General features: G+C 36.7%; 1 protein-coding gene across 1 annotated transcript in view; it reads right to left on the bottom strand.

The window, feature by feature from the left end:
- Positions 1-15,768, bottom strand: part of DNAH8 (dynein axonemal heavy chain 8) — a 329,846-nt gene that overhangs the window by 128,815 nt on the left and 185,263 nt on the right. Inside the window, exons 61-67 of the mRNA XM_082347906.1 lie at positions 12,982-13,104; positions 11,289-11,419; positions 8,946-9,099; positions 7,063-7,227; positions 5,434-5,660; positions 3,501-3,619; positions 985-1,088 (exon numbers count right to left, since the gene is read on the bottom strand). Coding sequence (XP_082204032.1) covers positions 985-1,088; positions 3,501-3,619; positions 5,434-5,660; positions 7,063-7,227; positions 8,946-9,099; positions 11,289-11,419; positions 12,982-13,104 — 1,023 coding nt within the window. The remainder of the gene's footprint in view (positions 1-984; positions 1,089-3,500; positions 3,620-5,433; positions 5,661-7,062; positions 7,228-8,945; positions 9,100-11,288; positions 11,420-12,981; positions 13,105-15,768) is intronic.

The raw sequence follows: 15,768 nt of genomic DNA, 5'->3' as shown, positions 1-15,768 counted from the left end.
CGTCAGTGCAATAGAATAAGGTCAGAAGTCATATTAAGCCTCGTGTAATAACAAAAAAAATAGCTAATATTTATTGAGTGCCTACCATATGTCATATGCTAAATGTCTCTCCTATGCTATCTCTCTCATTTCAGTAACTGGCTAAGGGTCAAGACTTAAGTATCCATTCTTAACTGACTCTCAGTGAAAGCTGAAAGTGGTCTGAGACTGGGGGGAGGAGTTGTAGATAAAGGAGCAGCGCACATATATCCCTATCACCTTGGGAGGAGTATCTTTAAAAAAACAAACAAACTCAACCAACTCTTCTTTTTATCCTTTTCCTTCCTCGACACAAACTTCAGATGGGACTTGGGTTATCCCAGAAACCTAGAGCATGCAGGGAACTTAAAGAGAAGACCAAATATAACTTGCAGTCAAGCAGAAATTTCCTAAACAGATGACAGAAAGCAAGAGAGACAGACAGAACCAGGGAAGAAAAAAATAGTCTTAGACCAAGTAGAGGATATAAAATTTAGGTATGTCTTGGTATAAGTTAAACAAAAATATATGGGCTTCCCTGGTGGCTCAGTGGTTGAGAATCTGCCTGCCAATGCAGGGGACACGGGTTCGAGCCCTGGTCTGGGAGGATCCCACATGCCGCGGAGCAACTAGGCCCGTGAGCCACAACTGCTGAGCCTACACGTCTGGAGCGTGTGCTCCGCAACAAGAGAGGCCGCGATAGTGAAGAGGCCCGCGCACCGCGATGAAGAGTGGCCCCCGCTTGCCGCAACTAGAGAAAGCCCTTGCACAGAAACAAAGACCTAACACAGCCAAAAATAAAAAAATTAAAAAAAAAAAATCTAATGGTCTTTGTAAACATTATCTTACCAGAAATAGTCTGTAGGCTTATACCCTGTTTACTTTTTAATAACGTTTTTAAACAATGCTTTTTTTTAATATGGAAAAATATTCCTCACAGTAGTGATAAAATAAGTGTCAACTCACTTCATCTGCTTTTACAGATGCCACTGCCAATTCCTTCTCCTTGACTGCAAGATCCTGAGAGAGTTTTGCAACAGATTCACTTGCCTCCATCAGCTTATCAAGACCTTTACAAACACACACATATACACTGAGTATATGACTATCCCCTCATCAAACATTTATTCAATATTTACTACTTATAAGGCACCATAATTTGTACTATAACAAACACAAAATAATCATGGACAAAATGCTTTAAAAATATACATATTTTAGGAGCAACAATACTGACCATATTTCTGAGAGTTTCATCAGGAAATGAAGAAAATAGCTCTGACTGAAGAATATCATCTAGTTACATTTAAGGGAAAGTCACATTACTATAATGAGTAAGCTGAATTTAGCCAGGGAACTTATTTGACAAACTTATGCTTTCCTTGGCTTTGTAACTATCATTGTTTTGCCTTTGAATCATATTGCAGCTGACATGACAAATGAGACAGATAATATATTAACGTTTTTTGTGGTTCTCTGCTATAAAAATGAAAATAACTGCTAAAACTTCTGCAACTGGCTCTGAGAATCTCAGTGCTCTAGTGAAAAATAACTGGTTAACTAAATTCTCACATTCCGACTGGACTCTAGATGGAGGTGTGTTGGTAAACATTTAGCATCAGGGTCTGGGGTGAGGGCGCTTATTTGTATGGTTTCCAGTTTCTGTGTTGTAAATACTCCCACCATGTCTGATTTCAAGCTACCAAGAGGTTCTCAGTAACACACCATTATATAATATTTCTACCACACAGATAGAATAGAAATAATAATGTTCTTCAAGAACATTAATAAGAGTAAAATAAAGTAAAAATAACTAAAAAGTAATGAGTTTTGAGTATTTATTGCCCTCACTTTTAACATAATTAATTTAATTGTAAGTTAATTAATTTTTAATAAAGGCTGCGTTAGCAACCAGATCATAAAATTCCTAATTTAATCATCAGTTCTCATGAGCCAGTGCCAAGTAGCTTCAGCACACCCCTGAGTCTAGAGCATCATATAGACAAGCTTCAAGAAGGTGAGCCATTAGAAAGACAACAGCAGAAAGTTTCTCTCATAGGGTTCTTATCACCATAACTTCACAGACATTTATGCTTTGTGACCACGTTCTGTGTAGACGTGAAAAGACAGCACTAAGGTGTTTTGGATTATTTGGGCCAAATGCTTTCTGGACATAAAATCGGTCCCCATTTACACTTTTCCTGCTTATGTTACATATACTAGACACTCATAAAATCATTGCTCACGTAAACTCTCTTTTTGGTTTTATTTGTTCATTTTTGTTTCTGTTTTGTCTTTTTCTTTGTTAGAAATTTGAGAAGCATTAACACGGCAAAGTTTACACAAATTGAGAGAAATTGTAATGAAACCAAAAACTGAAATTGTGGTGTTCCCAAGAGCTGGCTTTTCCCCATCTGCAAGCAGCAACTCAGCGACTGTGGTGACTCGCTGACCAACAGGGTGGACCCAAAGTTGAAGGAGTTGAATAAAATGGTTCTGGAAGAAAAACAGCCCACCTCTATCACAGCCATAAACAAAATGTGTTAACTATAATATAGAGAACTGTCTTCCCTTATAGCTGGTGAAATTAGTTTTACTACTTTACAGTCAGTGTCATTTGTATATGTGTGTACACAGTGGTCACATACATGGTATATACGAACAGAACAGATTCTTTTTTTTTTTAATTTTTATTTTATATTGGAGTATAGTTGATTTACAATGTTGTGCTAGTTTCAGTAGTACAGCAAAGTGATTTAGTTATACATATACATATATCTATTCTTTTGCAGATTCTTTTCCCAAAAAGGTTATTACAGAGTATTGAGTAGAGTGCCCTGTGCTATATACAGTAGGTCCTTGTTGATTATTTTATATCTAGTAGTGTGTATATGTTAATCCCAACCTCCTAATTTATCCCTCCCCTCCATCTCTTTCCCCTTTGGTGACCATAGGTTTGTTTTCTAAATCTGTGAGTCTGTTTCTGTTTTGTAAATAGGTTCATTTGTATCATTTTTTAGATTCCACATGTAAGTGATATTATATGATATTTTTCTTTCTCTGTCTGACTTGCTTCGCTTTGTATGATAGTCTCTAGGTCCATCCATGTTGCTGCAAAAGGCATTATTTTGTTCTTGTTTATGGCTGAGTGTAGATTCTTTTTTTTTAATTATCATGTAATATTATATTAGTTTAAGGTGGACATCATAATGATTTGATATATGTATGTATTGCAAAATGATCACCTCAATAAATTTAGTTAACATCCATTAAAAAAAAAAACAAAACAGCCCACCTCTGTTTAGATTTTTTCTGCCCGGAGTTTCTTGACAGGTCAAAAGACCCATAAGGGTATCCCTCAAAATAATCTATTACTAACAAGAAAATTAATATTTTGTTTTCAAATACAACAATATCCACCAAACAAAATATTGGGATCCCTATCAGACAAGCCCTAAAAGATAAGATTCTGTTCCACTTACCAATATTCATACGTTCAGCTTGCTCATTAATATATTTCACCTTTTCAGCATAAATGTTTTTATAACCATTTATAAATGAGAGGTAAGACTTGGGAGTCACGTGTGCTCTTCGGCGATATCTGAAAGTAGAAAAGAAAAAAGATCTTCACCTCTATCATTCTGACATACTCTCCTAAAATGTCAATAGAGAGGCTCTTCTCACTGTGAAATCAGTGTAATTCTGGAGAGTGATTCACTAGCAAGAGGGCAGGAATTGTGAATGGAAACCTAGAGGTGAGGCGGAAAGAACACTAAATCTCTAACTGATGTTTTGACTTGACCTTATGCCCATTCTGGGCTTCTGTTTCCTCATCTGGAGAACTGAGAAAAGAATCACTGCCCTACACCTCCCAGAATTTTGTGAAAATCAAAAAATAAAACAACCTATGTAAACACACTTTGTAAACTTTAAAATTCTATACAAATATTAGGGATAAGTGGTTGAAATGAACTTGTGCTGAGATGTGTTTTCATTCACCTGGTATTTGCTACACACCTCTTCTCTGCTAGAAACCCAGCTGAGTAGGCTTACAAAGGTGAGAACCAATCTCTCCCCTAAATCGCTGGATAGTCCTTGAAATCAGGCACACTCGATTCAAACATTCAACTCACTATGGGCTTTAGTATAATAATTACATTTAACAATAGAAATAAATAAAAGGAATAATTTTATACAGGAGAAACTCAAGTCAAAGAAGAGATCTTCACATACTATAAAATTATATTTTTATGTTAAATTAAATTTATTTTATATTAAAATTTCACTTTTGGAGTTCTGAAGATTTTTAACATTAAAAAATTTTTTAAGGACTTTGGCATATATATGACTATTTTTAAAGCATTATATAAATATTGCTTTCAGAATAAACTTCTACAACCTAAGAGGATATGAAAACCTTGGAAAATACACTGAAATTTAAAAAAATAAAGATGTAGGTTTTTGTAGCTCCACAGTTGATGGTAGTAGGGGTGGAGTTCAAGTTAAGTAGAAAGAAAATTTTCCCAACGGAGAGGATTAATACACACGGATTTACCAAGAGAATCTGGGAGATTATCTAGAATTATTTAAGAGGATGGTCCAAGTATGGATTTAAATAAAGAAAACGATACAGGATAAACAAACTTGTGAGATAGGAACCCCCGCCCCCCTGGAAAATCAATTAAAGTGTTACCCAGACTCTCTATGCAGAAAAATAGGCCTAGTCTTTCTTGGAGGTTCTGCACTCCCTAAAGCCTGTGCATTAACCCTAAGGAAGAAGCCCACTGTTCTAGAGACCCAGAGTGGCCCATCTTTATTCAGAGCAATAGTACACAGTGACTATCACACTTTGGGAAAAAATGCTATATTCTTAAACTGCCAACACCAGCTTTCACATCATGAACACCATTTCTGCTTTTAGGGACTGGACTCTTCTGCAGTCAATTAAAATTTAGCTTCGTAATTATTTCGCATGAAAACATGGATAAGATTAAATGATGCAAACACAAAACCTAAATGTTCCCTTAGCATAAGGCAATAATGAAACTTTAGAAGAGTGGACTTCTTTAATCAAAATAAATAATGCACTTGAATAAGAAACTAATTTTAAACAGTTTATAATGAATTATTTTCAGTCATTTCCAAAAAAAATTAAATTAAGCAAATGAAATAAAATGATTCATTAAGCGTCTGTTACTTTGCGGTCTGGAGGGAAAGAGATACTAGTTAATTTTTAAATCTCACTTACTTATCATCGTTTCTATACATAATCACTAGACCATCAAAGCAAGGAAAAATATCTAAGTGCAGCTGGGATTTTGTGCTCAATCACTATGACGAGTCTCTTACATTTAATTCCTCTTTGGAGTGAACTTTGTGTTTCTGTAGTTATCGTGCTTATGTAATGTCACTTACCTTTGGAAGTAACTTTCACAGCTCTCTGAAACCATGTCGTGAAAGAGGCCCATTGTTTCTACAACTTGTCTTTTGGTGTCACTAGAGCAGACGATACTATAGCCTGAAATGAAATAGGAGGACACCGCAACCAGAGCCTCCTTCGGCCAGCGACTGAACCAGTCCATGGTGCAGCCTGATATCAAGCCAGGAAATTTCAAAGAGCGGGCACGGAACTTCTCACCAACCTATCGACAGAAAAGTCAAAAAGCATTAGAAACACGAAAGGATTGTAAGTCAGCCAGAGGGACATTTATATATTCTGAGCCAATAGTATATGACACCACAAATTTTTTTCCACGAACCTTCTTGGGCTGCATTAATATGTAAATTAAGTGTCCAGATGAAAGGAAGTAATATTTCCAGACCATGAAAGGCCTGGACACTAGGGCACATGAGAACAGCAGAAGGAACGGGAGGTGTTTGGTCTAAAAAGGAAACGACTTAGGGAGTCTGCAAAAACTTTCTCCAAATATCTGAAGAGCTGTATGTGGGAGAGGGATCGGGTTCATTTTACAGGACAAATAAAATCACAGGGAAGGGACTTCCTTGGTTAAGAATCCACCTGCCAACGCAGGGGACATGGGTTTGAGCCCTGGTCCGGGAAGATCCACATGCCACGGAGCAACTAAGCCCATGTGCCACAACTACTGAGCCTGCACTCTAGAGCCCGCGAGCCACAACTGAGCCCACATGCCACAGCTACCGAAGCCCGGGCGCCTAGAGCCCGCACTGCACAACAAGAGAAGCCACCGCAATGAGAAGCCTGCGCACCACAACGAAGAGTAGCCCCCGCTCGCCACAACTAGAGAAAGCCCAGGCACAGTAGCAACAAAGACCCAATGCAGCCAAAAATAAGTAAATAAATGAATAAAAAAAAAAAAAAAAAGAAGAAGAATCACAGGGGAAAAGACAAAGACAAAATTCCACTGTTTGTAAAGAAGAACTTTCTGGCTATCAGACTATCTAAAAATTAAGCAAGTTGCCCCATAAGTTAGTGAGATACCTTCCCTTCCCCCCAAAAGCAGAGCTGCCCAATAGAACTTTCTGTGATGATGGAAATGTTCTACATGTGTGCTTTCCAGTATGGTAGCCACTAGCCACAGGTAGCTACTGAGCACTTGAAATGCAGCTGGTGGGACTGAGAAATTGGATTTTTATTTTTAATTTATTTTAACTGAGCACAATTTAAATGGATAGACATGGCTAATGGTTACTATACTGGACAGCACAGTGAGACAGAGACATTCAATCCTACGTCAGGGACATTCTAGATGGTATGTCTATATTGGAGGTAGAGCTGAACAAGACTACATCACCAAATCCCTTACAAATCAAATAATCTCTGTCTCTAGGTAATGAAAGTTCTAGGTTAGGCAATAATCACTGATAAGATGAATATTTTAAATTTTCACACTTTGGCATGAGATTTTGGTCAGTGAAGATTGGTGTTAGTAAAGAGTTGATTTTAATTCAATGTAACAAGTGTTCAGTTCTGACAAATCTCATCAGAGAAAGTACATTCAAAGAACTAAGTACATTCAAAGAAGTAACTCCTCCTACATAGAAATAAATAAAATAAAAACTCACTGGAGAAAAGCAGAGAACAACATGCAAGTTCTTCCTTGATCTTGAAATGAAGTATTCATACAGATTATCAAAGGTGGGAGGATGGCGAGGTAGCTCCCTCTTCATCACTGATATCAGCCCTTGGGTGATTTCATCCATTTCATCTCGTGCAAACAAACTGGAGATCTTTGAGGAATAGACAAGAGAGTGTTCAGTACTTTAAGAGTTCCCAACAGCCAATGCACTGCCGAAGTCTGGTCCTTCTGCTCCCCTACCCTCACATGTCACCTCTTTTCATATTTTTTCCTGCATCTCCACAGTCAAATCCCTAGTTTGTCAGCGATTACAAGAGTGCAACTTTTTATTCAGCAGCTCAATCAGGAGCAAATTATGTTTCCTTTGGCTCAAACAGCTATTACCAAAAAGCCATCTCCTCTACCATTCCAATCATCTCTTTAAATGTCCAGTGATGCCCTCTGTTCTGACTCACAGTCAGTCTCAACTCTGGTTCCAAAGTAGTTAACTAGATCATGCACCAGTAAGCATCAATACACACCACTGTGAAAGGAAGAGAGTTCACACGGCAGGTCTGATCTTGAGAAGGGTGTGCTTGCAGGGCTGGCCCTTGCCTGGCATCTGGGAACTGGGTTTTTGGAATGTCTCCTCCATTACTAATTGATAAGGTTGTTCCACTGTACCTAGACTATTTATACAAACATTGGGATAGATGGTGAACATCTGCTTTCCTTCTGGGAGTCTGGAATTTTGGCAGTTGTGGCTAGGCAGAGAATGACTACACAGCCGCCTCCCAAGAAGACCTTGAATTCAGAGTCTCATATGGGCTTCCCAAAACAGAAACAGCACATGTGTCTCTGCACTTCACTTCATGTGGACAGAAAACACATTCTGTATGGACCCTTTAGTGAGAACATAGTAAGCATGCACATGGATTTCCCCAGACTCCCCCGATGTGTCTTTTTCTTTACTGATCCAGCTGTGAATCCTTACTGTGTTGCTGTAATAAATCTTAGCCATAAGTCCAACTATGCTGAGTCCTGCGCATACTACTAATGAAGTACCAGCATGTGGGTGGTCACAGAAGTGCTGATACAAGTGGTGTCAGCAGTGGTGACACAACCATCTACTTACTTACAGTTAGTGGAACTCTTTCAACCATTCTATACTCCTGATTATTAGGTAGATAGATAGATAACTTTGCTTCTCCTAAAATAAATTATAGGATCAAACTGAAGATTGAAGCGACAAATAAGGAACCATATTTAAAATGGAAGAAAGCATATAAAATATCTGGAGATGAACAGCATTAATTTCAGAGAAATTTCAAAAAATCTATTGGTATGCTAACACATATATACGGAATCTAAGGAAAAAAAAAAAAAAGGCCATGAAGATCCTAGTGGCAAGACGGGAATAAAGACACAGACCTACTAGAGAATGGACTTGAGGATATGGGGAGGGGGTGGGGTGAGATGTGACAGGGTAAGAGAGTGTCATGGACATATATACACTACCAAATGTAAAATAGATAGCTAGTGGGAAGCAGCCGCATAGCACAGGGAGATCAGCTCGGTGCTTTGTGACCACCTAGAGGGGTGGGATGGGGAGGGTGGGAGGGAGGGAGATGCAAGAGGGAAGAGAAATGGGAACATATTGTATATGTATAACTGATTCACTTTGTTATAAAGCAGAAGCTAACACACCATTGTAAGGCAATTATACTTCAATAAAGATGTTTAAAAAAAAAATCTATTGAACCTTATACGTTAATCATTTCTAAAATGAAAAATGTGTGCTAAATGGCCTCACTTCTGAAGGGTTGCTGCTTTTTCTATTCGGATTTACATTTTTAAAATACAAGCTCTTTCTCTACTTTTGAGACATACCTCCCCTGAAGATAGCAGGTTGTTGAGATATTCTAGAAATGCCTCATCTTTTATTTCATTGTCAGTAAAGATAAAAGTGATGCCTTTGCCATCAGCACCAGCAACTTTGTACAAAGTTTTTAAATCCTCTGTTAGGTTACTCACATTATAAGACCTAAAAAGAGAAGTGGCAGGAAGTTTTAAATTAAAAAAATATATATATATAAAATCATAATTTATTTCAAAACACAATATAATCCATGATAATTAGAGCATAATCTGCACCTGCTCCAATAGATACTAAGTAACAGTGCCTGCTAGAAAACACAGAGCTAAATAGCTATATGTTACCACTCTACATAAACAGGTTTTATTTAGTTTGAGAAGTGAGAAATGGGGAATTTACCAGAAGTGGCTCAGGAACAATAACTGGGAACAGGGAAATGAACTTTTATTCTCTACAATTGGACAGTCCTCAGTAACAGACTTTTTTGCCCAAGTGAATATATGTATAATATTTAAAACTAATCTGAAATTTCGGTGAGCTTAGACTGGTGAGAAAATCAAGATAAATTACAAATAAAATTAATGATGAATTACATAAAGTGGTAATTTGCACATCTTACTAAATGACTAGATTCAGAGAAAGCCTTCAGAAAAAGATGCATCATGCAATGTGATATAAATAATAGAAGTGTTACAATTATGTGGTTACAGATTATGAAAAGAGAAGATCTTGGTCTTTTGTTTTTTTTTGTTTACTCTGTTTCCTGCAAAAGGCATGTGTTACCAGAAACGATGTGGTGTGTAAAAATAAAGCAGACATTTTCTTAAGTGTTGCATATAAAGCCCTGTGGGTAGATCGATGAAAGGGATTATAAAGACACCCTTATTTGAAGGAGGTTTCACAGTGCAGGTAATAGGGAGTTTTGTGTAAGCCATAGGGTCTAGTGGAAAGATTATGGGCATTGAAACCAGAAAGACCAGGGTTCAAATCCCTGCTCTGCAGGTTTAGAAGAGTTCCTTCACGTTTGTCAGCTTGTTTCCTCATCTGCAAAATGAAGATAATTACCTATTTGCAAAGGTTTTTGTGGGCATTAGACATGATGTAGCATATGTACATTTAAATGAATAAATAGCCTATTTTTAAACTAGGAGTGCCTTATAAGTCCTTCTGGGTGGCACTTTAGTTAAAAACCTTGTAGACCTTGGCAAAAGGAATGCCATCAAAAAGAGACCATATGTCCTGTCAAATAATTCCCGAGGGGGAGAATTCATTGAAATGGGAAACTGGTAAGTTAATTTGCTGAGAAGTAGCTGCACCTACGAGAGCAACACAGCCCACATCCTTCCTCAGAGGTGGTGTGGTCTGGTGCTGTTAGGGTTACCCTCTCACTGACCAGTCAGTTAAGTCACAGCCATTTTGCTCATTTTTAAAAATTAAACTGACTGTTAGGTAATTGCTTTTGCAATATATAGACACAGTCACAGCACACCCCTCTCTAGGTCCTGGCCTCTCTCACTTCTTTCTTTCATAGCTAAGCTTCTTGAGGAGTTTCTAAACTTATTATCTCTGCTTCTTCACCTCCTTAATGCAACGTGGCTTCTGCCCCCATCCAATGCACTAAAAGTTTTGAAACATTAGTTGCCACTTTTCATGCTTTGATTGAATCCACAGTTTCAGGCTAATTCTCTACTTCCTGGGTTTCTGGAAACCACTCCAGGTTTCCTCCTCTGTCTTGTCTCCTCACTCACTCCCCCTTGCATTATTATACCCAGCACTTCTATCTCTAGGAGTATACTCAGATATGTACAAAAATATTCATAACAGCTATATTTGCAAAAAGAAAACCCCACAAATGTTTATCAACAGTATAATGGATAAACAAATTGTGGTAATATGTGGTAAAATGGAAGGTTCCACAGCAATAAAAATGAACAAACTAGTGCTACATGCAGCATCATGGATGAATCTCACAAACAGTGCAAGCAACAGAAACTGGACACAAAAGAGTAAATCCCATATGATTTGACTGACATAAAGCTAAAAAATAGGCAAAATCGATCAATGGGCTTAGAAATCAGAATATTGTTCCCGTTGGGAGGGTAGTGACTGGGACAGGACCCTGAGGGGTACTTCTGGGTGCTAGTGATGTTTTATTTCTTTATCTGTGAGCTAACTACATAGGTGTACTTACTTTTTGACACCCATGATTTGTGTACATTTCTTTATGTATGTTACACTCAAATACAAAGTTTACTTGAAAAAGAAATACACCGAATTGTAAATTTTTAAGTAAACATTTTACTCCAGTGAAATTAACCATAGAAAAAAACATACTGGCGTGTTTCATTTTATCTTACCTGGTTAATGTTATCTGGAATATTTGATACCCAGCTATAAAAGAAGCCAATCTTGAAAGACTTTGTTTTCCCGAACCACCGACGCCCACCAGCAATGCATTTCCACATGATGTTCGGATTATTCGTGAAATCTGTTTTGAAACAAAATAGTATATATTTGAAAATAGAATTCAACTGTTTACATTTGCTTGCACTAAATGGGTCCAAGGTTTGACCACATGCTTCTAGACTACATTAGACTTTTTCCTTTAATGCAAAAGGTTTCATATTGATTTATTCAATTCCAGTTCTTTCCTTGCCCATCTATATTTACATCATGAAAAAGAGAACAAATTGGCTTTCCCATCTCCTATTTCAAAACTATTTTCCGTGTGTGTGTGTGTGTGTGTGTGTGTGTGTGTGTGTGTAATTTTATTATTTTCAGACTCAGTGGATAATGGAACTGCTCTTCCCAATCTGTAGAAAGAAGTTTAGAATTGTTTGCTTATTATCATCAGTCTAACACACTGACTTATGTAGACACCTAGCTCTACAACAAATACTACCTCTATCATATCTCTGCCAATGAAAAATTTTTTAAAGTACCAAAATTCTACTTAAAATGGGGAAGGAAGATATTTGTAGAAAAAAAACTTAGGGAAACAGACTTTAGCCTTGTGTTGCTTTTCTATGGTTGATTCCTTCAGGGAGGATAAGGCTCAAATTGTGGCTCAAATCTTATGCAGGCCAATTGGAGACATTGCTAAAAAGCTGCCTTTTACATTAATGTCACTGATTAGGAAGAAAGTCTAGACAGATTACTAAATTCATTATCACTAGTACACAGAATTTTTTTTAATTCAAGTTTTACAGATGGCAGACACCTTGGTATGTATCAATTCTATTACATTTTAAATATGTTAATCACTTATGTGGTTTTACACCTAGAACAGGGTTCCAGGCCCCCAAGATCTAGCCACAGTGGGTACTCGATAATTACTTGCTGAATAGATGAATGTGAAACAATCCTAGAGCACCTGGAAATTCACTAGTTTTGTAGAAGATGATTCTGTAATAAACACAGAGTTAACTGCCTCCTCTTCATGAAACCTCCCTATCCTACTTTGCTGGAGAAACTCCTTTTTTGATCTACAAATTATACAAATAAACAACTCCTTTCTGCAGCCCTTCAGACTTGGATCAAGCCATGCTCCTTTTCTGGTGCTGCCTCTAGTTGGTTTCTATTTTTTATCAGTCCTATACACCCATCCACCTTTCCCCTTTCCCCATCAGTTTGCCCATAATCTGTAAGCCAATCATGAAATTGACATTTTTTAAAGCATCAACTTTTCCTCCATGGGGAACAGGATTCCCATCACATCAAAATGTAATTTGAGGAGGGAATATTTTTTTCATAGGGTTCTCCAGGTTACTGTCTAGGAAAGTAAAACTCTTTGACTCAGCGAGTCAAAAGCTCTGAACACAAAACCCATCAGTTTGCCCTTGAAAAACATTTGCTTTCATGTAGGCGGATTCAAATAAGCGGTTTCTGATTAAGCCTTTGTTTTGTGAGACAGTGAACTGACTCAACCTATAGACTCTCTTCTATATACTACCCGATACTATATATTTATTCTCTGAAACAGTTTATCTGTGAAATTTACCAAGCTTTTATATGATCTATTTATATCAGTAAACAGTCAATAGTTAGAACCTTAATAAGATGAGTCATTGCATCTTTAAAAAACACCAGATCAAGAGATGTTCCTCTAATGATATCATTGAACTGTCTCTGGTAAAACTGGAGTTTTTCAGACAGAAATTCAAAGGATGGTACCTATGGGTGGGGGGGAGAGAGAAAAAAATAATATTTAAGATGCAAAATTTAGGAAAGCAGCAATTGTAAAGACATTCAAAAGTAATTCTAAAAAAAAATGTTTTAAACCTTACAGATTTCCAAAAATTTGTCATGGAGTAGTCGACTTTTAGTTATTTCCATTTTCAGAGATCTGATACCTAACTGGCTGGTTTCCAGTATGAAGTCATTCCTGACCTCTTCCTTCAAGAACCCTAGCACTTGGGAAAACTGGACAGCTACATGTGAAAGAATGAAATTAGAACACTTCCTAACACCATACACAAAAATAAACTCAAAATGGGTTAAAGACCTAAATGTAAGGCCAGACACTATAAAACTCTTAGAGGAAAACATAGGCAGAACACTCTATGACATAAATCACAGCAAGATTCTTTTTGACCCACCTCCTAGAGAAATGGAAATAAAAACAAAAATAAACAAATGGGACCTAATGAAACTCTTTTGCACAGCAAAGGAAACCATAAACAAGATGAAAAGACAACCCTCAGAATGGGAGAAAATATTTGCAAATGAAGCAACTGACAAAGGATCAATCTCCAAAATATACAAGCAGCTCATGTAGCTCAATATCAAAAAAACAAACAACCCAATCCAAAAATGGGCAGAAGACCTAAATAGACATTTCTCCAAAGAAGATATACAGATGGCCAACAGACACATAAAAGAATGCTCAACATCATTAATCATTAGAGAAATGCAAATCAAAACTACAATGAGGTATCATCTCACACCGGTCAGAATGACCATCATCAAAAAACTACAAGCAATAAATGCTGGAGAGGGTGTGGAGAAAAGGGAACCCTCTTGCACTGTTGGTGGGAATGTAAATTGATACAGCCACTATGGAGAACAGTATGGAGGTTCCTTAAAAAACTAAAAATAGAACTACCATACGACCCAGCAATCCCACTACTGGGCATATACCCTGACAAAACCATAATTCAAAAAGAGTCATGTACCACAATGTTCATTGCAGCACTATTTACAATAGCCAGGACATGGAAGCAACCTAAGTGTCCATCGACAGATGAATGGATAAAGAAGATGTGGCACTTATATACAATGGAATATTACTCAGCCATGAAAAGAAATGAAACTGAGTTATTTGTAGTGAGGTGGATGGACCTAGAGTCTGTCATACAGAGTGAAGTAAATCAGAAAGAGAAAAACAGTAGTATGTTAACACATATATATGGAATCTAAAAAAAAAAAAAATGGTTCTGATGAACCTAGGGGCAGGACAGGAATAAATATGCAGATGTAGAGAATGGACTTGAGGACACGTGGAGGGGGAAGGGTAAGCTGAGACAAAGTGAGAGAGTAGCATTGACATATACACACTACCAAATGTAAAGTAGATAGCTAGTGGGAAGCAGCTGCATAGCACAGGCAGATCAGCTGGTGCTTTGTGACCACCTGGAGGGGTGGAATAGGGAGGGTGGAGGGAGGCGCAAGAGGGAGGGATATAGGGATATATGTATACATATAGCTGATCCGCCTTATTATACGGCAGAAACTAACACAACATTGCAAAGCAATTATACTCCAATAAAAATGTTATAAATTAATTAATTAATTAATTTTAAAAAAATTAAAATTAAAAAAGAACCCTAGCACTAACTCCTATCTGTGGTAATTAAGGTTGTAATATAACAAATATATTTCTCAGTTTTTATTTGCTTCTTAATATTGCTTATGGAGCTTTAAAAATGGATAGAACTTTTACATTGTTTATGTAGTCAAATTATTCTGAAGTCAATATTCACGTATTTGTTTTGTAAATTGTTTCTCTCCATTTAATTCTTTGACCTACATGCACTTCAGAATTACTGTGTTATGTGACCCTGTTTAAAAAAATCTCTTTGGAGTCTTGTTTCAAGCTTCATTAAACCTATACGTTAATTTAGGGAAAACAATGTGTTGCCATTTAACCAAGTAAAGTCTTATCACATTTATTCCTAGATATTTTATATATTTGTTGCTGTTGAATGAAATACTTTTATGTTGTATCTCCTGTCTTGAGATTGTTTGGCAAGAGATGGCAGCCTTTTTCTGTAAAGGGCTAATTATAATATAATTTATATTATATATAATTTTCATGTCACACAATATTATTATTCTTTTATTCTTCTTTTTATTCTTTTTTTATTTTATTCTTTTATCTTTTTAATTATTATTATTCTTTTCATCTTACACAATATTATTATTCTTTTGATTTTTTCTACCCATTTAAAAATATAAAAACCCTTCTTAGCTCATGAATCTAACAAAAAACCAGCGGTAGGCTGGATTTGGACCACTGGCTGTGATTTGCCAACCTCTGATATAGACGATAGTTACGCAGTTTTATATTTATATCATACTTGGTCATCTAGCTGAACTCTTAGTAGTTGAAACAGATTTTAAATTCTCTTGGATTATATTAAGAGATAATCATATCATCTGCAAATAAGGATATTTTTGTTTTTTCCTATATGATAATTACATCTATTTTCTTTTTTGTCATTTTTGTTGCACTGCCTAGAACTTTCAAAGCAATATTAAATAACTGTGATAATTGTATGCGTACTTGTCTTATATCTGACTTTAATGGGATTGCTGTTAAATTTCATTGAAATTAAT

Source organism: Balaenoptera borealis (genome assembly GCF_965194805.1).
Source record: "Balaenoptera borealis genome assembly, chromosome: 12".
In the NCBI taxonomy this organism is placed as follows: domain Eukaryota; kingdom Metazoa; phylum Chordata; class Mammalia; order Artiodactyla; family Balaenopteridae; genus Balaenoptera; species Balaenoptera borealis.
This window is presented reverse-complemented; position numbering and strand designations above follow the sequence as displayed.